The sequence below is a fragment of the Lagenorhynchus albirostris genome, chromosome 13, assembly GCF_949774975.1.
Source record: "Lagenorhynchus albirostris chromosome 13, mLagAlb1.1, whole genome shotgun sequence".
Classification (NCBI taxonomy): Eukaryota; Metazoa; Chordata; class Mammalia; order Artiodactyla; family Delphinidae; genus Lagenorhynchus; species Lagenorhynchus albirostris.
The window spans coordinates 67,983,444-68,011,276 of NC_083107.1; the positions used below are offsets into that span (position 1 = coordinate 67,983,444).

The 27,833-nt window shown below is 42.4% G+C and overlaps 2 protein-coding genes, 1 long non-coding RNA gene and 1 pseudogene across 5 annotated transcripts in view; 2 read left to right on the forward strand and 2 right to left on the reverse strand.

Annotated features, from left to right (window-relative positions):
* The window catches only part of RBKS (ribokinase), a 73,881-nt gene extending 59,039 nt beyond the window's left edge, over positions 1 to 14,842 (forward strand). The window contains exon 8 of one of the 3 annotated variants that reach the window (XM_060169819.1): positions 14,535 to 14,842. In XM_060169819.1, the coding sequence (XP_060025802.1) occupies positions 14,535 to 14,708 (174 nt within the window). In that variant the 3' untranslated portion in view covers positions 14,709 to 14,842. The remainder of the gene's footprint in view (positions 1 to 14,534) is intronic. The other 2 variants (XM_060169821.1, XM_060169820.1) reach the window with 2 other exon arrangements.
* LOC132531777 (uncharacterized) overlaps positions 1 to 16,180 on the reverse strand; it is a 61,508-nt gene extending 45,328 nt beyond the window's left edge. The window contains exon 1 of the long non-coding RNA XR_009544217.1: positions 16,100 to 16,180. This is a non-coding gene — a long non-coding RNA (uncharacterized LOC132531777). The remainder of the gene's footprint in view (positions 1 to 16,099) is intronic.
* Positions 16,181 to 16,329: 149 nt separating this feature from the next.
* On the reverse strand, positions 16,330 to 25,369 carry MRPL33 (mitochondrial ribosomal protein L33). The gene is made up of 4 exons (XM_060169822.1): positions 25,239 to 25,369; positions 24,363 to 24,381; positions 21,994 to 22,100; positions 16,330 to 16,636 (listed from the first exon to the last, which is right to left on the reverse strand). Exons 1-4 carry the CDS (start codon positions 25,258 to 25,260, stop codon positions 16,587 to 16,589), a joined length of 198 nt encoding a protein of 65 aa, XP_060025805.1. The 5' UTR covers positions 25,261 to 25,369; the 3' UTR covers positions 16,330 to 16,586.
* A 1,592-nt stretch (positions 25,370 to 26,961) lies between these two features.
* Positions 26,962 to 27,494, forward strand: LOC132531441 (cAMP-regulated phosphoprotein 19-like; annotated as a pseudogene).
* The last annotated feature ends 339 nt before the right edge of the window (positions 27,495 to 27,833 follow it).

The following is a 27,833-nucleotide window of genomic DNA, read 5'->3' on the forward strand; positions in this document are numbered from 1 at the left end:
GTAGGGTACCAATAAATTAAAAATCTAGCAGTTCTGGGATGAAGGTTGGTAGAGTTTTTCTTGTTCTTTAGTAGTTGAATTTTAATCAATATGTTGAAAATTGGAAGACCAGAGTCATTTTTTAATACCCCTTACAATCTTTTGGGGCAGTAATATGCTGCCTTGAACATATATCTCCCAACCTTACTTTGACTTTGCACTCAACTCCCCATTGATCCCTCTCTGTTTTCATCCATCTAAATGAAAGAAGGCTTTGGCCCCATAAACCTCATTCCAGATGGAAATGCATAATTCAAGAGAAATAGTGATGTCAAAGAAGAGAAGGCACACCAATTTGTGTCAGCAGTTGCTATAAATTAAAGGAGTACACGGAGAGTTTAATGTAATGTAAAATTGAAAATAAAATTAGAACCAATATTTAGGCATTTCTCCACCTCTTTTTTCCCTACTGTGACATGAAGGATTGACTCCCAGCTTAAGTACCTAATGTAGTTCATTTTTCTTTTCTGCTAGAATTTTTTTCCCCATAAAATGTTGCATGTTTATCTTTGGCATCCAAAATTAGATCTCTTCACTTTTTCCATTCTATTCTCAACAGAAAAGTCAGGGTAGGAAGAGTCAAAATTTTCCCCTCATCTTCCACACCCATCATGTTTGCCGCATAGAAAGGACCCCACTCTACCAGTCTGACTAGTTCAGCTGCTGTAAATAGCTATTAATCCTTCCTTAGTATTGATTCTCTGTAATGTGGATGTCACCTACATGGTTTCTTTTGTTTTTCTAAGGCTGGAAAACAAAAGGTTGATAATGAACATCTCACACATGTACGACTGCACAAGGTGTTCCGAAACACTCAGGAAAAGCATTCTTGAGCATGCATCCAAAGGGATTAGTCTGATCAACTGCCATTATTCAGAACCTTTTTGGAGCCCTTTATGCAGATTTCCCCCAAAGCCAGTGTTGTTCTTGATAGTCACCCATTGTTTTGGCCACTGGTGGAATTTCCTAGCTTGATCTCCCCACCTTAATCACTAGATGGTTTTAAATGATTCACTCTTTACAGAAATAAATTTCTTAGGATAGTGGTTCTCAAAGTGTGGCCAGGGACCAGTAACATCAAGATCACCTGGGAACTCTTTAGAAACACAAATCCTGGGCCCCACCCCAGATTTAATGGATCAGAAACTTTGGGAGTGGAGCCCAGCAATGTGCATTTTTTAACAAGCCCTCCAGGCAATTCTGAGGTACAATCTAGTTTGAGAACCACTGACTTAGAAGATGAAATATTGCCTTCATTGAGGATATTCAAAGATGTGCTACTGATTTTTAAGGCATTCCGAAGAACAAGCTTCCAGAAGTTTTTGAGCAAAGTTGGAGTACATGTATGGCCTCTCCGGGGGACCGCTTTAAGAGAGACTGGCCTTCCACTGAGACATCCCGGTTCTGCCACCTAGCCATTTGACCTTGAGCAAGTTCTTACACTTGGTTTCTCATCTGGAAAATGAAAGACCCACCCTTACCTACCTCACAGAATTGTAATGAGATTCAAAGTGAGTCACATCTACAGATATGCTCTGTAAACTAGAAAGTACTAAAAAATGTGGAAAGTGAAAGTCATGTCATTCTGCAGACAGGATTCTGGTAGTCTGAGCATTATGTCAGGGCAGAGAGTTGGAGAAAGGCCTGTATTTATCATTCCTTTGGCCAGATCCACCTTTTTGTCTCTATAATGACTGATTCATCACCTTAGTGGATGTGTCTAAGATTCTGCCGTTTCAGCCCACCAATTTATTTGGTGCTAAGAGAGGAAAACCATTGCCTGAATGGTGGCTACAAGGGGCTAGGAAGATGTATTCATTTTCAGACATGCTATTTTCTATGGAAAGCTTAGTGATGGTGAGTAAGGATGTACTGTGTATGTGGACACTGTACTCTCGTGCCCAGAACTTGTCACACACTAGCAGTGAAAGGGTCTATACTGAAACTACCCATTTCAGCCCTGTGCAAGGGAGTCATGACCTTCAGCAAGGAAGCGAGTGTTCATTGCCACATACTAGTCATTGCAGAGAGGCCCAAAAAGAAAATCCCTCAAGCAAACCAAATCTATAGAAACTGAGATTTTAAAACAGACCAGTTAATGTGTCTGTGCTTGAGAAGAATGTGGGTGGATTTTCCCTCAGAGGTTAGGCTTTACAAACAACTTCACCATAGGAATTCTTTAAACACCAAGCTCCTGGTGCATTTGTAACTTAACTTCAAAGCTTTACAGACTGTTGAGTGAACATATCTGGGCAGGAAGGAAGCTAAATCTGTGCCTTAGTGCTTATTGGGAATGCAGTTTTAGTAACACAGAAAACAGTTCCCACTAGGCCAACATCAACTTCACTTTTCACACAAAGTGGCAGCTAAAATCAAGAGATTCAATAAGAATCTAATTGGTTAATTATGATTAAATTATTGGTTAATTATGGGAAAATAAGCTGTTGGTTAATTATGGAATTAGAATAGGAAATGATTTTGCTCAAAATGTGTGCCTATTTAACAAATCTGTAGAGACAGAAAGTAGATTAGTGGTTCCTAGGCCTGGGGAGAGTGGGGAGGAATGAGGAGTAACTGTTAATGGGTCCGAGGTTTCTTTTAGGGGGGATGAAATTTCCTAAAATTGGACTGTGGTGATGGTTGCTCAACCCTGTGAATATACTAAAGAACACTGAACTGTATACTTTAAATGGGCGGATTATTTGGCATATGAATTATATCTCAATCAAGCTGTTTTTTTAAAAAGTCAAATTGCTAATAAACTGTAGAGCCAAGGAAAACATTATGGCTGTTTAAAAGACAAAAATCACATCAAAACTTTGTTACATGTGGTTTTGGATTGATAAGCAATAGTGATCATTTGAAATATATTAAGGCAGAAAATATTTGCTTTCTTTTAGTCAGAGTATTTTAAAAGCAGACTATCTCAGCCAAATAATTGAAATTAAAATGTAATAAATTAAGGTGGCTAATAGTTGAAGCCAAAGTCATGGACATTTATGACATAACGAGTAGTCTATGTTCCCTACAGATTTATTTAGAATAAAAATCAGCAGCACTTACACAATAATGATAAGAAAACTGGATTCTCACTGTCCATCGTGTTGCCCTAAACTGATCTGGTTAGGGAAGGCTGGAAGGTTGAAGTTGGAAAGGATATGATCTCATCCTTATGATGTGAATATGCGCTGATAAGAGAAGATAGAAATATTCAGATTTAAGCTGTGAAATGGGGCTCTTGTATAATAAGCAGCTTCGTATCTCGTGGTATGTTTATCAGGCGGACTACTCAGTTCTGTCTGCCCAGGAGAGAACCTTTGCCCTTTCCTGCCTCGGCAAGATAGGCCAGGCCAGGCTAGCTCTAATCTCCTGGTTAAAGTCCTGGCTCCAGGGCTTGGGGCTTGCCTACAGCTCACTGGTGGCCATGGAGACTGTAGATTGACGTAAACAGGAAGGGAACTGGCTGGGAGATGTAGGAATTTCTGGCTCAGTGGAAAGAAGGCACGGAGCTACCAACACCTGCCTAGCGAGCCTTGCAGTTTGGAGGCTGCTGGTTAGGGCTTCTTAATGCACCGGAAGACCCTGACTGGGCCACTGGCGGTTCTTTGCGGCAAGAGGCCCTACTTTGGTGGCGTTTCTCAAACACCGTTTTTTCATTAATCACCACCCACCCACCCACCTCAAGGAGCCTTTTAAGAGATTTTTTCCTAATTGTCCTCTTCTTCCATGAAATGTAATACCACAGATATTCATTCATATTCTGTGTGTGTGTGTGTGTGTATCTGTTTACATACTGCGGCACTCCCCCACACACAAGAATGAATTTTCAGCCCCGAGAATGCATGCCCTGGATGGAATGAAGGCTCTAGGCCGGGCCTTTCTCTTTCTCCTCACATTTGGAGTGAGTGGTGAGGTCAGTCACACGGAGAAGGTGGACAGGGTGGCCCATGCCCATCACTAACCATGAGAAGCCCTGACTCCAGGTTCCAGCATGGCTAGAGGAGTGTCCTCTCAAGTCACATTGTCCCCGCACCATCTGTTCAGCCTGCCTGCCATCCTCCGGGCTCTGCCACCACCTCTCTCCCTGGCAGGAGCCCTCTGCCCAGTGGCTGGCTGACTGTGATGGAAAGCAGGGTCCTCCATCAAAGCAGCAGCACAGGTAGAGGCATAGCTTTCCCCCCAGCAGGTCACTTCCTTCCCATGCTGTCCTCCAGCCCTTCCCAGCTCTAGGCCTCTCCCCAAACCCTCACTCACTGTTCTCTCTCTGTTCCCTCACCCATACGAAAGCGTGAGATTTATCAGGTTCCCCAGTCTTGCACTGACTTTTATACTCTTCATTTCACATTTCTTTAATACCCTGCTCACAAACTCTTTAAAGTTCTCAGAAAGTATCTCCCCTGCCCTCACAGAGAAATGGATTTCAGAGACCCCCCAGCACATACAGATGGCCACTGCTAGAACTCTCTAGAACCTGGCTTCCTTGTAATTAAGAGCTACAGGACATACTTCTGCCTCCTCTGCCTTTCCAGACTATGAGAGCATTCCTAATGCCCTCTTCTACTTGGAGCTGGGAACATGAAGCCAGGCACAGCATAAACCCCTGGCCCTGGGATCCGCAGGATCATGACCCTCTTTGTTCCTTAGAACCCTCTGACTTAGATCATGGGCTTTTATTTCCAAAAAAGTTAGCAAGTTAAGGGGCCTCTAAGATGGTACCATCGAGTCTCCCCCACCTTTGCTGAACACCTGCTCTGCTCCAGGCACTGTGCTAGGCCTTTTCACATACATTATCCAATTCAGTATTTACCCCCTATGAGGTAGGTTCCCATATTACAGATAAATAGTCACAAGAGAGGTCACACAAGAGGCTGAGTCCCTTGCCTAAGTGGTGAAATCAGGGCTTAAAGTCAGGCCTGTTTAACTCCACACCACTTACTGCATTGTCCCAGGGGAGAAAACATGTTCCCACTTGAGAAAAACATTTTTCCCAGCTGTGTACAGAGGGGCTTCACTGTAGTTTACCATTCTCAAAAGATGACACAGTTAAAAGGGAAGAAGGTGGGATTTAATTCCAGGTGTGTGTTCCCTCGGTGCTTCTTCCCCAAGATCCATGTCTCCGGCCCGTCTGTGATTAGCCCTTTAAGGACAAAGAATGACTTTCCCTCTCCCAGGCCCCACCAGGTGTTCATGCCTCAACGTCCTGCAAACGGGAAAGAGGCAGAAGCCCCATTCTTAGAACTTGGAAGCAGGAGCAAAGCAGAAATTGCCACCAAGTTAGCCTGAGGGCAAGCCACGTCAGCGGCCCTGCCTGCACGGGGGTGGCAGGTAGCAGGGAGCCTGGTGGGTTTACACTGATCGCTGTCCCTTTCCTGAGCCCCTTGCAACATTCTTTTTTATGAAGAAGAAATAGCACATTGACTTAGGATTTAGTCATACTTCATTCATTCCATTTGCCTTTTCCCTGGCCTCTAAAACCACGAGCCTGGCTGAGGAATTCAGGTCCACAGTGTAGGCTTTGAACAGCTTTGTGTAGGGAGAGGTTTTGAAAAGAAAGGAAAGTGGTATCTACTTGTCAGATGGAATGTGTTAACAAATCAGGGAGGAATGCAAGGACTTTAACTGTTAGGGTCCCTTGGCAGTTTGGGTGATGAATCATCCAGCGTGGGTACGGATTCCTAACAAATGAAGCCTCACGATGACATCATTCTTGCAAAATCATCTGGGTTTCTGTTGTAGGCGCCTGACAAGTTCTTACCTTGGGGATTTTCACCACATGGCGTTTGTTGTTTTTTTTTTTCCCCAGCCACAATTAATACCCATCATGCCTTACAATTCACCCACTTTTCTATCAACTGGAATTTGGCAAACTAGGACTTTCACAAGTCTGTCTCACTATCATCCCTCCTACAGGGCATTCTTGGGACACCTGTGCTTCTCACCTGATCACTCAGCACCCAGCCTCCTGATAGTCCTGGATTCAGTCAGGCTGTATTTCAGCGGCGAGCCTGGGCTTGCACTAGTCTGAGGGCGTGGACGTGATGAAGACCACAGAGGAGTGCAGGGGCATCTAGGAGGGTACCTAACCCCGACTCGTGGGATCAGGGAAAACACAGTGCTTTGAATATGGTGCCAGTCAGCAAATATATGATGACTAAGTTAATAACTGAGTTGAGTCTTAGGAGAGGAGTAGGAGTTAGTCTAAGGATGAGTTCAAGGGGAGATATCTCAATGAATGAAGACCCGTGGTTACAATGTGTGAGTAGGAAAAAGTAAGAGATGAAACTGGGTAGGTGGGCGGGAGCGCCTCATGTGCCATGCTAAGGAGCTGAAATGTTATCCTAAGAAAGATGAGAAATGATCAAAGGGCTTTGGGCATGGAAGTAAGGTGGTCTGATTTACAGCAGTATGGAGGATGGAGTGGAAGGGGCCAGACTGCGGACAGAGAGACTAGTTAGGAAGTTAACGTGGTCCTTTAGAGGTGATGTGAGCATGAAGTAGGGCAATGGGGTAGGGATGAAATGAGAGGACAGGTTAGCAAAATATTTAGAATTTACACTTGGCAACCGGTGATTATCCAGAAGACCCCCCAGATTTTCAGGGTGGAGTTGCCACAAACTGAAAAGATAAGAAGAGGCCCATGTTCAGCCAGAGTTATCAGTTCGATTCGGGTATGTTGAGTTAGAACTGCCTGCAAGAGACCTGCGGCTGGTCGAGCTGACTCACAGGTAGTTAAGATACACGAATCCCAAGACAGAGGAGAGTGTGGGCTAAAGATAATGACTTAGGACTCCTCATATTCATAGCAGTCAAAACCATAACAGCACAGTATTTGACACACCCAGGAAATTAGGGGAAATGAGAAGGGCAGTGGGTGAAGGACAGAACCTGAGGGAATACCAATGTGGATGGTGGGGGAGAAGGAAGACAGACCATGGCAGAGACAAAGAAGGAGGGTCAGAGAGACACGGGGGCCCAGGAGGGTGCCTTACTGCTCTGTGCTTCTCTCCCCTCTAAACCTTATGGTTGTCCTGTTCCTCGTAAGTAAGCTCTTCCTCACCTCCCCATACAGCCCTTATAGGTGAAAGCGGCTCCTGATCCCAAAGCACATTCTTGCAGCTTCCAGCCATCCCTCCTCTACCCTCCTGAAGAGATTCCTGAATCTTCATGGCTCATACAATTCAGTTATAAAGCCTCAACTTCCTTTCCTGGTCATTCTCTGTTTATCTAAGCCTGGCATCTACATAACCATTTCTCTCTCCACACCTCCCCCCAATGCTACTATCACAGGACGACTTGAGTACCGTGAGGATGAACCATCACCAAGACTCACAGTTCCTAGATGCCCCCACCTCCAGGGACTCTTCACCTCCACTCCAGCCTCCCGTTCCCATGACGACCCCAGGAAATGGTTAATACCTGGCACAGCTTCAGTCCTGTGGGAATAAACCTCACATCCCACTCTGACCACAACCAGCTCTCTCACCTCTTCTCCTACACTTGTTTTCTCACTTTCCTTAGTTCCCTCCATTTCCTTCTGACCTGTTGACCCCCTCCTGACCTCTCTTCCTTCTTTACCCGGGTTAGACTCTCCAGTTATTCATCTGGTTATTCTTTTTTTATATAAATTTTTTTTTAAATTTTTTGGCTGTGTTGGGTCTTTGCTGCGTGCAGGCTTTCTCTAGTTGCTGCGAGTGGGGGCTGCTCTTCGTTTTGCGGTGCACGGGCTCTAGGCACGTGGGCTCAGTAGTTGTGGCACGTGGGCTCAGTAGTTGCAGCACGCGGGCTCAGTAGTTGTGGCACGCAGGCTCAGTAGTTGTGGCTCACGGGCTCTAGAGCACAGGCTCAGTAATTGTGACACACGGGCTTAGTTGCTCCACGGCATGTGGGATCTTCCCGGACCAGGGATCGAACCCGTGTCCCCTGCATTGGCAGGCAAAGTCTTATCCACTGCACCACCAGGGAAGCCCCAACTGGTTATTCTTTCCTGAAATCTTTACTCCCTTTGTACCTTCCCTCTTCCCCCACACCTGCCCAGGGCAACTCTGGTCCCCATTCTCTTCTCTGCTCCTGCCCCAAGCACACAGAGGGAAACAGGATCCCATACAGAAGAACATCATTAAAGATTCACGGTCTTCACTCTCATCCCTGTAATTCTTCATCGCTATAGAAAACATAAGCCCTTCCCATGGGGAAATAGGAAAAATTGAGCAGTAGCCCGAAGCCCAATCTCTCTCCCAAAATAGCTTCTCCACCTGCTCTATTGCTAGATTTCCACACAGATGTCCTTGGTACAATCTTGACTGCCATTTACCACATTTAGTCTTACCTTGGGCAAGTTACTTAACCTCCTTAAATCCTAGTTTCCTCAGTTTTAAAATAAGGATCCCCCAGGCTTGCTGCCAACCTCCATGGCACTTTGTGCAAATTAGAAGGCGCCTCTCTGAATAGGTGTAGACTGGGGAGCTGAGCACAGCCTGCAGACCCATAGTCACCCCGTCACCAGGGCACCCTCGTGCAGAGCCACCTTGTATGACCAGACACTGCAGCCCCAGCTACACCCACCTCCACAGGGTTCTTAGGGAACAAAGGCGATAACCTACACAGTGCCCAGCAGAGAGGATGACCCTGAGCAGAACCTCAGCCAGAAGAGCCCTTGCGGACCACCTGGACTTGTAGGTATGCTCTGCTGGGGTGGCACCTGCAGCCATTTCAGGCATTGCCTGCCAGCTCCAAGAGGTTTATCACTGTGCTCCCCTCTCTCGTCAGAGAGCAGACCCCTGAGAGACTGGGACATGTGCTGCTAAGTTCAGTGAGAGAGCAGACCAGGGTCACAGTCAAGGGCTCAGGCAGGCAAGGGGCAGTGGGAGGGAGCAGGGAGTGCGGGCAGCTAGACAGAGAGGATGGTCTGCAAGGGAGAAGGGAAATGAGCAGCCCGCCTCCCCAGGGCCACACTGCCTCCCCCCAACCCCACACCCCAGCTCTAGGTGCTGTCCTTAGGAGCACCCACCTCTCAGATTCTCCCCTTGGGGTCCTCTCACCAGCTGCTGATGAGTGTCATCCCTACGCCACCAGCCCTGCAGGGTGCCTCGCCCTCCCCCAGGCCCCCACCAGAGGGCTCAGGTATTCCATAGGGTGTGTTTTGCTCCTTCCACTTCACTGTTAATCCATCTGCCTCCCGGGTCCCACAGGCCAGAACCCCTCAGGACCCAGGAGTGTGCAGGCCCTCAGGAGAGCAGGAATTTCAGAATGCTACATCCATTCTCTAAGAGCAGCTCTTCCTTAAGGGGCAATTATTGTGATAAGGCAATGAATAGTAGCCACGTGGGTATTTTTACTGAAGAAAGATGAATTATGTCATCACCCCTTTTGGCACAAAAATAATTTTCAGTAAAAGGTTAAAGCCATCATGTTGTATCAATGAGAACTATTCCATTATTCCAAGAATGATTGATTGGAAAGTACTTTACTTACAGGAAAATCACAGTGATACAATACAGCTTCTACTTAAAGCGCTTTCCATTAAAAAAAAATTATAACCAGTGTATAAAAATAGTTATATTGAAGATGTGAATCAACAGCCGGGTAATTTATTGGCATTTGAAAGCCCTGTGCTATAAATAGATTCAACGAGACTATCAAGTAACTCTGGGCTGTGGCAACCTAACCTCCATTTTTACTGACACAAAAGAAAGTCACATGTAGTTCAGCAAGGGACATCTGGCCCCCTTGGAAGAGATCACTGGAAGAGAAAAACACGATGGAACTAGGACCATGAGTCTGGCCAACTCAAAGCGCTGGGTGAGGCAGGGGAAGAGACACAGGGGACAGAGATATGGTCTCTACCCTCAGAGAGTTTTCAGGTTGTCCCAGACTGTAGGCCTGTACACACAATCGTCAGTAAAATGTTTTAATGCCTAAGAGAAGTGCAAATGAATATATCACTCCCCTTCTTTCCCTTACACTCTTCGGTGAAAGTTAAGTAGTACTCTTCTACCTTTTCACTCTTAAATTTCAAAGAGCTTTTCCACTGTTGGATGTAATGTGACTTTTAAAATAGTATTCACTGGGGCTTCCCTGGTGGCGCAGTGGTTGAGAGTCCGCCTGCAGATGCAGGGGACATGGGTTCGTGCCCCGGTCCGGGAAGATCCCACATGCCACGGAGCGGCTAGGCCCGTGAGCCATGGCCGCTGAGCCTGCACGTCCGGAGCCTGTGCTCCGCAACGGGAGAGGCCACAACAATGAGAGGCCCGCGTACAGAAAATAAATAAATAAATAAAATAGTATTCACTGGCCTTCACATCTTTGAGCTGATGGCCCCAGGAGTCTCCCTACTTCTTTGTGCTTTTGGAATGAGGCGAGACTGCTGCCCTCTTTGCGAAGAAGAATGTGGATCACCACCCCTACCCCCACCATGTCACTTCCGGTGAGAAGGTGGAGACTGGGGCAGCTGAGAGTTGGCCCATCAGCAGTCATTAACTGAGCATATACTACTTTTAAGGACTGTATAACTCTGGGGAGTCATCAGATAGGAAAGAACTAGACAAGATTTCTGGCCTCTCAGAGGAGTTTAATACACAGGATTGCCTCAATCAAGGTTCTTGGTTGAAAAATCGAACAGCTGTGTTACTGACATGGGGCACTGGACACCATCACAATGCTGCCACTAACATCCCAGAGTTCAGTTTTTCTGCAATTACTGTCACAGCCAGAAAATGTTCCTCCCAGTTCCCTGGACTTTGAGCAGGGTGTCACTGCCTAGTCCTTAGTTGCAAAGGAAATTGCCTCAACGAGATGGGGTATTTCCAAATGCAGGAAAGAGGTTCTCTCAATTCAGTTCACCCCGACTTGTAGTAGATGTCTACTTAACTAAGAAAAAGAGGGAAATCATTCAGAGGCTGAAATTGGCCCATTTGCAAATTCACACAGTGACCGATCCTGATTTTTTTTTTTTAACTTTAGTAAAATTTCCTTTGTTAAAAACTTCTCGGGACTTCCCTGGTGGTCCAGTGGTAAAGAATCCGCCTTACAATGCAGGAGACGCGGGTTTGATCCCTGGTCAGGGAACTAAGATACCACATGCCCCAGGGCAACTAAGCCCACGTGACACAACTACTGAGCTTGCGCGCCTCAACGAGAGAGCCTGCGTGCCGCAAACTACGGGGCCCACGCCCTCTGGAACCCGTGCACCACAACTACAGAGCCCATGGGCCCTGGAGCCCGTGCACCACAGCTAGAGAAGAGAAAACGTGCACGCCACAACTAGACAGAAGCCCGCGCGCCACAACGAAGAAACCGCGCGCTGCAACTAAGACCCGACACAGCCAAATAAATTAATTAAAAAAACAATTTGATAAAAATCCTTCTTCATTTTTCTCTGTATTCTTAAAAAAAATACACACATACTCACAAACACAGGTATTTTCTTTCCTCTCTCTTCCATTCCCCCCACCACCCCCGCAACCTCCTATCGATCATGATGCTGAAATCTTTTCTGGCTTAACTAATGGACATTTCTCCAGGTATGTGCATGTATTGCTAACCTTTTCGTATTAATAGCTGCATATTTTTCCATGATACAAATGTACGAGATTATTCACCCATTCTCCTATTTGATAGAAAATCACATTTCCAGTGTTTTGCCTTTGGAAACAATGCAGCAATAAGCATCTTTGAGCACATATCCCAATATTACAGGAGTTTTCACTTCTGTAGATTTCCAGAAGCAGGACTGCTAAATCAAAGGACACACACATTTTTTAACAAATACTGTATTACTCTTCCACATTCCTACCAACAATATATGAGAGTATCATTGTCCTCTCCATCTTCATCTTGCTGCTCTCGCTATCAATCTTACTATTTTATCAATCTGATGGGTAAAAAATATTATTTTAATTTGCATTTTACTTAACAGCTGATAACTTAGTATCTTTTCGTGTTTGTTTACTGGCCATTTACATTTCCTTTTCTGAAATTGCAGACCTATATCCTTTGTCCATTTTTATCCTGCATTTGTCTTTTTCCCAGCAATTTGAAGGTGTTCTTTGAGTATTAGGAATATGTCATATGTATTACAAGAATTTTCACCAAATTTGTGCTTTCTAACTCGGATCTTTTTTTTTTTTTTTTTTGCCGCACAGCACGGCACGTGGGATATTGGTTCCCCGACCAGGGCTTGTACACGCACCCACTGCAGCAGAAGCATGGGGTCTTAACCGCTGGACCGCCAGGGAAGTCCATTTGGCTTTATTTACAGTGTCTTTGGACATATTTTTTTTTTAATTAAAATCTAATCTTTTTTTCATTATGGCTTTTGGGTTTACTGACTGGCTCGTGGTTTCCCTGCTTGCAATTATTCAAATATTCATCTAAATTTTCATACTATGTTACTGTTTTATTTTTTATATTCAAGCCTTTAACCTACCTGGAATTTAATTTTGTGTATGATGTAAAGAGGAATTAAGACTTGAAATTACTTAGAGTTTGCCATACTCTTCATATGTTGTAGTATTTTCCATGTTTTCATAATACACCCTCCACCCAGCTCATAATTTCTCTGGTTTCAGACCTTTCTCTTGTCACATTGCTGTGTTGTAAACTGAGGGAGGGCATGTCTGTCTGTCTCTTTCTTTCTCCATTGTTTCCCTCAGGAAACACTTAATAAACAATTGCAAGGCACCTAGCATAGAGCTTGACATATTTTAGGTACTCAGAAAATATTTCTGGGAGGAAGGAAAGTGTTGAATTCACACCTGAGTTACTATGACTCCTTGGCAAGCTGAATATTGACTGCTTATCTTTGTTAACAAGGGGAAATGTCATTCTCCTTAAAGCCATTCAGTGTTTCATGAGTTCACTCTGTTCCTCCTCCTGTATCTTTGTTCCTTGAGGCCTTCCTTCTCTCTATAAATCTGTCTCATTTCATAAGGATTCCCCTTAGGCAGGCTTTCTTCAACCATTCCTTAAAATTCAACAATATTTATAAACTCTGCCATACTATTTAGCATTTAATCCACAATTGATTTTATTCTTTTTCAAGTACCCATCACTGTGCTAGGCACACAGCTTAGTAAATACTTAAACTGCAACTGAAACAATCATGCATACCAAGGTATAGCCTCAAGATTTGTTATGAAAGCTCTTGGGACTAAGGAAGCAACAAACTGGGAAAAACTGGAAAATGACCCTGAAAGCTGTTAAATACCAGAATGATTTTTCAAGTGAAATTGTATCACATTTATTTTAAATACATTTGTTGGATGAACACATGACTAGGTACTGCCCTACCTGAAGGCAGAGGTCAACAGACTTTCTTTGGTATTTTCTATTTCCATGGGTCCCTATATGGCCTTCACCAACTTGGGCCTTTGGAGATTCAGGGGAAATGGAACTAAGCCTTATATGACCCTACATTTAGTTTGAAAATAACATCTGAATGGCTCTCACCACGTTCTGCATGAATTTTTAATGGAGAAACAGCTAATTCTAGGGCTATGGCAGAGAATATACAAGATGAGCCTGGAGCATCTTATAATGTCAGAAAATAAGACAGTGCTCAAAAAATAAAATGATGGAAGTATGTCAAAGGGACACAAGTACCAACTGAAAGAACTCCCAACTGCCAAAGCTGGAACAATTTGAGCAACAAAATAAATAATGTAGTGCTGGATTATAGCCTAAGGAATAAAATAAATATCCCTGAGTTCATACTTATATAAGTGAGCAGCTGAATAAATAAATGAAGGAGAAGAAACAAATCTCCCATAGAGATTTCCAATTTATGGAGATACTCCATAAATGGAATTACTCCCCACCCCTTAAGTGTGGACTATACTCAGTGATTTGCTTCCAAAGAGCAAGTATAAAAAGAGAAAGTAACTTTACAATGGTGAAACCTGGCCAAGACTACCTTAGCCAAGTGCTCAAGATTAACATCATCAGTGTAAGTCATGTTGACAGTATGTACCCTTGATACGACATGATGAGAATGACACTTCACCTTTGTGGTCTTCCTCCCCAAAACCGTAAACACAGTTTAATCATGAGAAAAACAGACAAATCCCAATTGAGGTACATTCTACAAAATACTCAACCAGTCCTCAAAACTATCAAGGTCATCAAAAACAAAGAATGTCTAAAAAACTGTCACAGCCTATAGCAGGCGAAGGAGATATGACAACTAAATGTAATCCAGGTATCCTGGATGAGATCTTGGAACAGAAAATACACATTAAGCAAAACTAGTGAAATCTGAATAAAGTATGTAATTCAGTTAATATGATAATGCTATTATTTCGTTAGTGGTGACAAATGTACCATAATAATATGTTTACAGAACTAGATGTGGGGTATATGGAAATTCTCTACTATCCTTGTACCTTTTCTGTGCATCTAAAACTATTTTAAAATAAAATGTGTACTTAAATATTTTGAAAATACAGTTTGGGCAACAGATGGCTACATGCTTATCTCTACAACTGTGCTTTTAATTACAGGGCGCTGGTGACAGTTTTGTGGGAGCGCTGGCCTTCTACCTGGCTTACTACCCTAATCTGTCCTTGGAAGAAATGCTCAAGAGATCCAATTTCATCGCAGCAGTCAGTGTCCAGGCTATAGGAACACAGTCATCTTATCCATACAAAAAAGACCTGCCCCTTGATCTGTTTTGATTGCTATTAACTCCAAAATAAATATACCTGGAAATAAAGTATACTTGGGGATGGCCACTCTTAACTAGCAACTTACTATGTCATCTTCTCCTTTCTTTGCAAATACTATATTCATTTATTAAGTCATCCTCAAGCCTTCATTTATTTCTTTATAATGATGATTTCTTTGCTTTTCATGCAAAAGTCAACTAGACAGAATTAAGGATTCCACAACGAAGACATGTACAAACAATACCACTATTCAGGAACCAGCAAACTCTACTGCCAACACATCATGATACTGTAATGTAACACCATACAGCAGAGGTTGCATACAACGGTGTCTAGAGTCAGCAGAGAATGTTAAATAAGCGAAGGGGGCATACGAATTGGGCCACTCAAGCAGTTCCTAAGAGGGGCAGCTGACATTCAGCTTTGCCTTTAGTGTTGTCAAAGCTTCTGGTTTTGCAAGGGAAGCCAGAAGTTTGGATGTTTATTGAAATCTTTCAACATTTAGGTATCAGCAACTGATTTTAATTGTAAATACCACCTGTGGGCTGCTTTCAGCCCATGTGCTGAACAGACAAGTCATTTGCTAAGCCAGATTCTAAGTTTTTTGAAAAAAAAAGGTGATTCATGCATGTCACAGACCCTTTACACTGGGCTTAGGTAGGATCAGGTGAAAGATTTTTCTTGTAACCCGAGACCACAATGTAGAGTTTCAATCTAAAAACAGCCAAGATCTCACCTAGTACTGCTTTGAATTAGAGCTTTAACAAAAGATGCCAGAAAAATAGCTGATTGACTATAATGCCACAAGCCTCTAAGATTCAACAACTGTCTAATTTTATTTCCAGAGAGCTGCGCTCACATTTCCTCAGGAGATAGATTGGGCCACAGGGAGGAACACCTGTTATTTTGGAACAACATTGGTTTCTTAGTGCTTGTGGTCATGGTGAACACTCTATCCTTCTCCCCTATAAATGCAGTAGGATACGTACCAGCAGAGCTCAAAATGTGAGCTGATCCTTACCTTCAGCCAGAAATTTGACAAGTAAAGGAGAAAATGGGCAATTTTGAAAATCTGTAGTAAACAATAGCTCGAGTGGGAAAGTGTACAGATCTGGGTAGGGCAGGAGTCCTTATCTGATAGGGATTTCCAAGCTGTGTGGTACCACTGCCCCAGAAGCCCTAGCCATTAGCTTTATGGAAATACACTATAGCACCTCTTATTAAAAAAAAAAAATCTAGGAGTTAAAGCAGTCCAGAGCTGTCCTAGAAAATCCTAGATACTACTTTGGAGACATGAGTTTGAGAATATGGACCAATGGCATTTTTCTAACTATATAAGCACAAATCAAAAATAGCAGTTCTCTTGGTTTCTTCTGTGTTACAGCTGGCTCCCTTCTTACCATTCCTGCTCACCGCGGCCATCTCTGTTATTGCATGGGAGTTCTTTCAAGATCACTCTGGACTGTGACTCTGCCTTTTCTGTGAAGTACAAGAAAGAACAGACTGGAAACTCTTGCACAAATCTCACTATGGAAAATTTTCTTTTCTTATATGAAACAATGGTTATTTTTTAGGAACGTAGTTTTTAAAATTTCAAATAGTGGGGGAAAACACCACTAAGAGACAATAGTACAGGCTATTTTAATATTTTTATTAAGGGCTATAAAAATATCCAGAAAGATAAATAAATGTGATGCAATGATATATGTCCTAATATGAAGAACTTTCTTTCACTGCATTGTTTTCCTTCACAATGGCCTTCAAATCACAGGAGGCAGCGATTCCATGCCATTTCCTCTTCTTTCATTACACGCTGCAGAATTTCTGAATCAGTATCCCGCCCTCAGTCTTCTCATTTATAAATCAAATTCATTTTCAATCCATTGTTTAGAGGGAGCGTATTTTTTTCTGTTCCACAAAGAGGACTTTTTTTTTCACTGAAGGAGGAGAAAAAAGGATTGTAGCAGAAAACTAAAAAGTATCGTCACCATTTTTTAATAAAAATACATATCAGACCATGAGCCCTCTCTTCTTTTTCTTTCCTTTGTCATGAGGATGGAGCTGACTTGCTAACTCAGTTCCTCAATCCCAGAGATCAGAGAAGACTGGAGAAAATGGTAAGGAAAACAAGGGAAGGTGCACCAGCCAATCAGTGGCATCCTTGGTACCCCACAAGGTCACATTTCAACCAATGTGAAATAATCAAATTTAAAAAAAGAAAATTACAAGCAAAAAAATGAAAAACAACGTCTTCACCCAGCTAATGTCCACTCTTGTAGGAGGTGAAGCAAGAGCTAGACTCCAGAAAAAGAGCAGTAAAAACTGAGCAGACCACAGAAGAAAAGGAAGCCTGGCTGAAAGAGTAAATACACATTAAACCTTGTACTTTCCAGAAATGGTTTCATATACCCAAATATAAATTTTCAAGTTTGGTAATAGATTTATTAACATCATAACCCAAATCTTATTATTTTAAACATCATAACAGAATACAGTTCTCTGAAACACCCAAAACAAAAATGCTAACTGCCTGGATGAAAGATTAGAGACTAGATGCTAGGTAATAAGGTTTTCATAGTTCCTGTAATGCCCTATTATAGCACTCCATTAACATCACACATCTCTCCCTCCCCCGCCTCCCCCCACACCACCTGAATTCTTCTTTCCCAAAAACACCAAAAACAGTGCATCCAGGAAGATCCAGGAACTCAAAAGACTAAGACACGACAGCAACTCACCTGTCCCTACCACATAGAGATTTTAGCTTTGTTTTTTTGTTATTCTTCTGTATCAATATGGATACCCTGTATATGAGATTCCCAAACTGTCTATGATTAAGAATTAGCTAGAGAGCTTATTTAAATACACTCCTACTTCTTACCTCCACCTCTACCCTAATTCTGGTTCTGTAGAACTAGAGGGGGACTGGAAGTCTGTATTTTTTCAAAACCCTCAGATGATTCTGATGGGCAGCTGAAATTAATAACCATTAACCAGTCAACAGAATTTTATCTATAAAGTTAATTTAAAATACATATTTTATTACTTTGTATATAGGGATATTTTTAATATACTTCAAATCATCTAATATTAAACATAAGTAGGACTCATGCTCCTTCAAAGTCCAAGGAAGACTACAAAGCATTATAAGACAGTAGTAAAGAACCCAAACAGCTTCCTACCAGACAATGTTATTCATTGCAAGAAATATTTCCCCCATGTTTTTCTACATGGAACTAAAAAATGGATAAAAAAAAGAATCTGTCTCATGGATAACCAGTCAGGAGATTATTTAAATGACCTTGAACAGAAATAACTGATGAATATTAGTAAAGCAAGGCTTTATTCATAAAAATTTTGACTTACTTCCTGCAGTCCTTCCCTTAATTCAAAGAATAAATATTTAAGTTCACAGAACTGTGCTAGGCAAAGTGGAATTTATGAAAGCGTAAAAGTCCCTGATTTAATAGCAGTGTATCATGAGGTGCCTGTATGGATGTCCAGGAAGCCCCACGGGAACCTAAAGATCAAAGGGGACTGGAATGGTGAGGGAAACGCCTCACAGAGAGGGTCAGGTTTAGCCTCTGAAGCAGCAGCATCTGGATGAGCTAAAACAGGAAAGGGCATATAGTGTAGAGAAATGGTGATAGGAGGTAAGAATGACAGTGTTGACCACAGGGGAAGGTCCTGATTAAAAAAAAAAAAGAAAACAGACTAATTTGGCTCCATGTAATAGAAAAAATATGGGGCCTGGAGTCAAAAAGATTGGGTTCAAACCTTGGTGCCACCATTTATCTACTGGGAGTCCTTGGGCAAATTTCTCAAAATACTCTTCCTTCAGTTTTCTTCCCTATGAGAGGGATAACTCCATCTCCCTCACAGGTTGCCAGACAGCAAACACTCAGTATGTGTTAGATGAGTTGAAATGACACACTGCTATCCACAATCATAAACATATATTAATTTTCTGTCAAAATATTTGCTGCTTAATTCACAGAAGAATGAATCTGTCAAGTTCTTCCCCTACATCTAACCTAAATCTATTCTGCTTCAATTAAAGTCTATATTGTCTTGTTTAGTCATCCAAGGAATTAAAACTGACAAGTTTTCATTTGCTTTATAATAAACCTTCATATATTTAACAAAGTTTAATAAGCTTATGCCTCAACCTTTAATCCTTCCTCCTTGGAAATTTGCATCTAGTTTCACATGAGGAAAAGGAGTTTGAAAGGACTTAGGCTGGTTCTAGCCATAGAGTATACCATAAAGTACTCAAATAATTGGGAATTTTTCCATGTTTCCTTGCCTGATTTCCTTCATAAAGCAGACAAGCAAAACATTACCCTTAAACTAACCATTTATTCACTGCAGTAAAATATGCTGGGAGAAATGCCAAGCTATTTGGTACCCTGGGCAACGGGGCAGGCCGCAAGGCAAATATCATGCAAGTGTCCATGGCATTCAGTGAGTGGGCAGGAAGCCAAGTGCTCTGCTATCCCAGAACATTCTCTTCTTCAGAAGAGACAAAGTTGTGCTGTCATGGCTCCGACCATTCCTTATCAGAAAAGCTCTAATCATCTGTTTGAAATTTATATATGAATCTTTTCTTCCACTTTCAACTTACAGTCAAAACTGTTTATGGCTGTATCCTTTCCCAGTCTCAAAACTTAAAATCAGTCTGACAAATAGTAAGTTCCTAACACCTCCATACTAACAGTGAAAATTCCAATACATTTTCACACTTAAAATATCAGAGAAGGTTATTCAATCAACATTTATTAATGTTGTATAAGTTCCTAAAAAACTCTATAATGGAGCTAAAATGCTAGAAAAACAACTACTTTATTGTAAAGTTCATCACTTTGGGTTTTCACCAGCTGATACAAAGAAATCAGAGGGAGAAAACCACCACACCAATCCAATATCACATTGCTATGATCTGAATGTTTGCGTTCCCCCAAATTTACGTCGAAATCCTAACCTCCAGAGATGATGGTATTAGGAGGTAGGGCCTTTGGGAGGTGCTTTGGTCATGAGGGTGGAGCCTTCATGAATGCGATTCATTCTCTTATAAAAGAGACTCCAGAGCTTGCCTGCCCCTCCACCATGTGAGAACACAGCAAGAAGAACCCCTTCCTATGAACTAGAAGAGGGCCCTCGCCAGAAAGCGACCATGCTGGCACCTTGATCTCGGACGTCCCAGGTCCCAGAAGTCTGAGAAAGAAAGATCTGTTGTTTATGAGTCACCCAGTCTGTGGTACTTTGTTATATCAACCCAGACTAAAACACATACCTTATCATTCTAATAATTTTTCCACCATATGAGATGTCATCCTGAAATTCAGACTCCTAATTATCAGGTACAAACCTAGAATCCCCTTTTTATTATAATAAAGAATGACCAGAAATTTTAACACCAAAAGAACAGCAGGAAATTTTATTTCTGTTAAAGAATGGAATTTATACCAATTTTAGGCTGACAACTGGGCTTCTCAGAGCCTTTTTTAAATGCCTCCTTACATTGGTACAGCCCTCACTTTTTTTTAAGGTGGTATTATTTTTGTTTTTCTTAGACATTGACAAATACAGCATAATGAACAGTGGCTGTGAGACCTTCCGTACAAACTCTGAAAGCATCTAGTAAGGTAGCTGTCAGCCAGATTCGCATTAATGCCCAACCACAGTTCATGCACCAGTAAGTGAGTTTTAGCCTCCTATGAAATCTCTCGATAACAGGTCCATACGTAGAGTGATTCCGGGCCTAGACTTGGAGTCAGACAGTCCTGAGTTCAAATTTGTATTGTCACATATTTTAGCTGTGTGTCCTTGATTAAGATCCTTGGTACCAGATTCCTAACCTATAAAATGGGGTTCAGATTGCCTGGAGAGTATGGGTGCTTATGTTACTATGCATTCACATATCTGAAGACCTGAAGACTTGTGTAGGTAAACAAAGAAGACAGAATTTTCCATTTGGTCTGGTTATTCACAAGCACTAGTTTGTTTCCTTTCTCTCAAGGATCACTGTCTTTTGTTGCCTATATTGTCCTTTTGTTGTTGTTGAGTTTCAAGTGGGAAAGTAAATTCGGTCCCATTGCTCCATCTTGGCCACAAGTGAGTCGATCAGGTCTTGTTCTTAGTTAAAGAAAAAGTTGATTATGACATTAAGTGCCTATCTTTCATTATATAATGGATGAATTTGGAGAAATAAGATTCTAGCACCAATTTCAACTCTGATCACCAACCAGGTGTCTCACAATTCAACTCAACTCTGACACCTTCCGCCTGGAGATAGTAACTCAGGAACAGCCAGATGGAAGTGACGCATAGGGCAAGGTACGGGGAAGGGGAGTGAAGCTTCCGTGCCCTCTCTGAACATGCCAGTCTCCCAGAATCGCCACGTGATTACCAACCCAGAAGCTCCGGTACTGCCATTATTAACAAGCAATTATAAAGGGGCTGTTTCGAAGCAAAGGCACAAAAATGAGATGAATGGCCTGCAGTTTTGTTTGCTAGTTAATTTTGCATAAATTGGCTCATGAAATCCAAAAACAGGATAGGCTACCACCAACAGTAATCGGGGTGCTGACCCTTTTTATCTGGACTTTGGAACATTTGTCTCTCAGACAAATGTTTCTATCCACTAAGGCCATTTAAAGTTATCACTTACTATGGCATTTTAGCAGATGGTACAAAACAGAAGATGAAATTTCCTACCCTCCTGCTCTAATATATAGACAGCATACTCTTTAACTCGAATCTGGACCTAACTACTTGCCACTGTTGGGCAGATGACCCTAGCAGAACATTCCCTCCCTTTTTCAAGACACTCTTCTCTGTTTCCAGAACAATATCCCCTATTCTATTTACATGGCTGCTTTCTCACCTTCAAATCTTTGGTTAACCATCTCCTACTGGATAGACTTTCCCTGAACTATCCTATCTAAAGGATAAAGGTAGGATCCACCTCCCCCCAACTTCATCCTGTATCTCAGCATCCTGCTTGTTTCTCTCATAGCACTTAGCATAATTTGTCATTTTTCCTTTCTCTCCCTTCCAAAACCAGACTGTAAGTGCCAATACCACAGGTACTGAGTCTATCTTGTGTCTTCGTATATCCCAGCACCTGGGATACTAACTAGCACCACGGTAAACTTTCAATATGTACTTGGAATGAATGCTATAGTGACAAAGGGGCCACAAAACTGCCAAAGATGTTCAGCATCAATCTGAACAGGGCATCAGGCCTTGAAAGCATTTGAATTTATTATGGAGCAACTTCTCTGAATCTTACCTACTGGATCATAATGCAAGAGAGTCAGTTTCTCCCGCAGTCGGCTTCTCTTAGTGTTGAAGGAAAAACCTGTTCCAGCTTGGCTCAACATTTTCACCAGAATTGTTCTAAGATTTAAAAGCAAATTGTTACAAGCTGAGGAAACAGAATAAAATCAGTCATGGGGGGATGGCACATTTTGAGAACCCTATACAGCAGTATTACTTGTGAGACATCACTTAAGCCTTAAATTCAGTTCTAAGACAGCCTATTTTTCCATAAATCACAGCTTGAATGGTTCTGATTCCCAGGATTTGTTCCATTATGCAGGGTGCCTTGGTAATGACCTAACCAAAGCAACAAGAACAATCAAACCACACTGTGGGAATAGACTCAGACACACACCTTTTAGAAAGAGCAGAAGTCAGGAGTGGGAAAAGTACGCAAGTACTGGTAACCCTAGCTGGCCAGTCAGGAAGATGGCTGTCTCAGAAGAGCCCTATCTTCCATGGATGAGTAATAAGAGTAAAATCAGGAAAGGACAGAAAAAAGTACTGGAACTTTTACATTGACAATGTGCAAAACCTTGTTCCCCTTCATATTTTGTTTAAGTTGTTTAAGTTCTAGTCATCCAAAGCACTGAAGTTCATGTTTTGCCTCACTGGACCTTTTAATACCTCATACTATTTGTTACTCTTGCACATGTCTTGTCTCCCTATGTAGATCATGCTATGTGATTTCTCATCTAAGTCCAAAAAAGAATTTGAAGCATTCAAATATACAATATATCTAAGATATATTACACATCTTTGCATCCTTTTCAATGTACAACACAGTGCCTCATACTAAGAGGGATAGAATATCTGTTGATTAAGACAGAAAATAATTAGTCATTCACTCAAAAAGATTCAACAAATATTAAGTGCTTACTCTGTGGAAAGCACTATAGGAAATGCAAAGCCCTGTAAGTCCACATCTGCACCTTGGAGAACTACCAATAATAGTATGGAAGGTGGGCCTCCCTGGTTGCACAGTGGTTGAGAGTCCGCCTGCTGATGCAGGGGACACAGGTTCGTGCCCTGGTCTGGGAGGATCCCACATGCCACGGAGCGGCTAGGCCCGTGAGCCATGGCCGCTGAGCCTGCGCGTCCGGAGCCTGTGCTCCGCAACAGAAGAGGCCACAACAGTGAGAGGCCTGCATACTGCCAAAAAAAAAAAAAAAAAAATAGTATGGAAGGTGAGTTGTGTACACAAGGTCTGTAAGGCAAGACATACATGACAAATGGCACAAGGATTCAAAGAACATGACAGGCAGGGAGCATCTCTAAAGAAACTGAAGGCATGGGAGATTCCTACAGAACCTGAAGGTGGGAAATAAATAACTGGACTGTGGGAAAAGCTATATTAATCAATAAAAAATATTGAGGGTAAAACACTAACATACATGTGTTTCATTAAGTTTAATCCAAAAAACCTAGTTTTAAGGATTTGTGATGTGTCTTGGGTTGTAAACAAAGGCTGCTTTAGAATTTTTCTATTTTTAACACAGAAAATCTTACTTCAGTTATTGTCTACAAAATTTATTTTGAAATACCAGTTTGGTATTTATAGTTTCTCTGGTACAGCATGAAAACTTTAGCCTTTGCTATTTTTGAAACGCTTATACCATGAAGGCAAAGGATTACAAAACTCAATAAAACAGGCTCTGTTAATTAATCAAATCACAGCTTGTTCTGCTTGACTCCTGTAGTGGGCTCCAGACAAACGTCCCTTGGTCCTCAATTTGAGGAAACAGAATTACAGTGGTAGTCCAAAGAGAGCACGGGGACCCTGATGATTTGTTTAGGAACAACACAGCAAGAGCAACTTATTTTTTTTTTTTTTTTTTGGCTGTGTTGGGTCTTCGTTTCTGTGCGAGGGCTTTCTCTAATTGTGGCGAGCGGGGGCGACTCTTCATCGCGGTGCGCAGGCCTCTCACTATCGTGGCCTCTCTTGTTGTGGAGCACAGGCTCCAGACGTGCAGGCTCAGTAGTTGTGGCTCACGGGCCTAGTTGCTCCGCGGCATGTGGGATCCTCCCAGACCAGGGTTCGAACCCGTCCCCGGCATTAGCAGGCAGATTCTTAACCACTGCGCCACCAGGGAAGCCCAAGAGCAACTCTTAGTAAATTATTTGAATGTTCACTTAAGTAGGTCAGTTGGGAAGGAGGGAAAATATTTTTTGAAATAGTTCATAGGGCCAAAATAATTCATCAAGTAACTAATCCTCAAATCAACTTTTAGAAAATTGAAGCCAAATGCTTAATTTCACATAAGGATTCATTGGCAGCAGTGGGACTGATGAATCTAACATAAGCAAGTGAAGTTTAAAAAGAGAAAAACTTTTACTTACTTTGACTTGGTCTTGGCAACTTTTTTTGTAGGGAGGAAAGAGAAAAGAAAAATAACGATATATTATCTTGCTTATGCAAAGTTCATATAATGTCAGGATAATCAAAATTATTTAAATCATGAAGTAGGCCATAAATTGTCACTCAAGTCACTACTCCCTAGCTATTAGGGATCCCGTTAGGATTTTATAGAAGGTTTTTAAAAATCCAATCAGACCACCACAGTTCTGGATGTAATGCTATGCAGTCTCTTTTCAGTTGGACTGGTTACCTTTTAAATCTTCCTAAACTAAGATCTGCTCCACTTGCTCCTCTTCTAAGGTGCAAACACTTGCACTAGAACAAGACTCTTGTTTGATAAGTTAACCTTTCCAAACTCCAACAACCATCACATCAGGTGGAGAAGTGAAACTAACTCTAACCGGGAAGTCAGCCTGGTGCACGGAAGAACACTGTCTTGGGAGCCAGAGGGCTTCTTTCCCAGCCCAGCTGTATGACCTAGAGTCAATCACTGCTCCTCATCTTTAGAGTTCTAAACGACTGAACTAGAGGTTTTCCCTAGTTAGCACGTCCGGAGATTCTGCTGACACACCGCTACAGAGGGCGGGGGAAAGCGCCCCACTCCTGACGGGCTGACCCTACAGTCCGAACGAACCGCAACTGATCCTGAACCAGCGCCGCAGACCCCCGAGACCCCCTAGCCCCGCAGTGAGCGCGGCGCGGGGTCATGCCGGGCGCTGTAGTCCTGAAGGCCTGGGAAGTCGCAGCGGCAGCTTCCCGACCGGCGCGCACACCCCACCCCGCAACGTCCCGGGGCCCGCCTGTCACGGCCTCCCGCCCCCGCTGCAGGCCCTGCCACCGCCTCCAGCCCCACTTACAAGTGACCGCGGACAGGAACATGGCGACAGCAGCCTCCAAAACAGGTCCAAATTCCCTCAACAAATAACTGCTTCCGGGGCACAGGCCTGTTCCGGAAGAGGATTCCGGAAGTGCTCCGAAGCCACGCCCCCTGTTTAAATCTCAGGGCTGAGCCCGCCTCTCTCCTGTGTTCTTTACACTACAGGTGTCTCTTTCGTGGTGCTGGAGTGTGGAGTCCCCTCCCCTTTTGGAGAGGGTCTTTGTTATCGCTCGGGGTTCGCGCCCCAGACCCTGACTCCAACTTCTGGGTCAGAGTTAGGTGCATGTTTCATAAATAATCGCAGCCGCCTACATTAAAGCCACAGGAATTCCCTATGTTCCTCAGCCGCTTCGGGCTGTCGGGCTCCCGCGTTTTTTCCTTAAATTTGTTGCCTTTTTTTGCCTCCTCTGGCCCATCTCCATCTCCACCTAGTTAACATCTACTCTCAGTCCCTCCAGAATTGAGAACTCCACCTGAATATCCCTATTCCTTAATTATATGTTGGATTTCTAGGAGGGCAGGGCCCTGTGCATCTTGTTAACTGCTGTATCTAAGCATCTGCGTGGCAATAGGGACCTAATAGCTGAGATTGGGAGCGCTGACATAACTTGCTTAATGTCACAAAACTAGTAAACGGCAGAGTCAGAATTTGAACCCAGATTTTGTCTGACTGCAAAGACTCATGTCTTTCCCTCTAGACATTGGGACCTAACCACTTTGCCATCTTCCAATCTTCACCTCTCTGCAAGGAAACACCGCTCCTTCAGCACCAGGTACTTCAGCAGAAACCTCATTTCCCAATAATCAGGACTTAAGGATTTTTTTTCCAATCTGTGATTTTACCTATATATTAAATTTTACAAACGTGAAAGATTTATTCTCATGGATCATCCTCACTGCAAGTAATAAAATTATTAAAAAGAGAAAATGTAGCTCTCCAATACAATACAACACAATTTTTAAAATTAGGACTGTCCTTGCCCTTAGTACCTCTAATGTTTTTTGTTTTCCCCATAACTTAATTCCAGCAACTGAGCACCCTCTAGGTGCCCAAACCCTTCCTTACCTTGTGCAGTTCAGCTGCTGACAAACAAGATCTTCAGGTGTTCAAGAAGGTAAGGTTTCTTATTTAGGAAATTCCTTTTGGGGATCTATAAGAAAGGAACACAGGACTGGAAGCCAAGGGACGTGAATTCTAGTGTTTGTTCTGTCCCTTAGAAAGTCATTTCAACTCTTCAGACCTCAGTTTCGGGCCCAGTGTGGGCACTGGATCAGTGATTCTCATTCCTGAAGGTATATCAGTCATCTAGTGTCCTTTAAAAGACCTGGATGCCAGAGGAGAGGCCCAGAGTCTGTACAGTATTTCTTCCCCCTCCCCAATTTTCTATGAAGCATTTCAAATATATCAAAAAGTAGAAAGGATAGTATAATGAACAAACTATATACCCAATTCAACAAATGTTAAGATTCTGCTATGTATATTGATGTCTGTGGAATTTTTTTTAAATATGCATATGTATATGCATATATATATGGTTAGGGTTTTTGGCTAAGCTGTGTAAATGCAAATTGGAGACATAACCTTTCACTCCTAAATATTTAAGTATGTATCTCTCAAGAATAAGATCATTATAACTACAATAGTGTTTTTATTCCTTAAAAAATTAATAGTTTGCGGGAGAAGCTGGGTAAGAGGGAGCGGTATGTTCGCGGAAGTCCCCGAGGACTTCCAGCCTCTGCAGAGGAGAAGAAGGAAATGGAAGACAAAGTGACTAGTGCAGAGAAAGCTGAAGAAGCAAAATTAAAAGCAAGATACCCTCATCTGGGACAAAAGCCTGGAGGTTCAGATTTTTTAAGGAAAGATTGCAGAAAGGGCAAAAATATTTTGATTCTGGGGATTACAACATGGCTAAAGCAAAAATCAAGAACAAGCAACTTCCTACTGCAGCCCCAGATCAGACAGAGGTCACTGGTGACCACATTCCCACTCCACAGGACCTTCCTCAATGGAAACCATCTCTTATTGCTAGCAAGCTGGCTGGCTAATTAAAAGAGCTGAACTTCATGAATCTTCTAATTCCCATTATTTCTCCTTAATATGTTACTTCTCTGCTTTTTATTTCCTTTCACTCACTAAGTCATTTGAGAATTATGGCTTTGCAGGTAGTGGTATGTAAGGGAATATACATGTGTAGAGTTTTGATTAGTTTAACAGTGCACTGATAAAAAGAACATGTTAGAGCAACATAATCTACTTGAAAATAATTGTATATATTACCTAACTCCTAGTGTAGGGCTGGTTCCAACAAGTAACAAGCAAATTTTACAATTTTAATGCTTTGGCTTTCTTTAATTCATCTTAATTATAGCTTTGTATGTTACTCTTATTTAATATAACCTCTATTGTATTGATTTCCTCTGCATTTTCCTTTTGGATTTTGTCAGAAGTTTAAGACCACAAGTTAGAAGAAAGGTCACATATTTCAAACACAAATAGATTGGGCTTCAAAAGATTTGTATCCTGTGCTTGAACTTGAATGGCCTTAAATCTGTTTCAGCTTTAACAATAGAATTT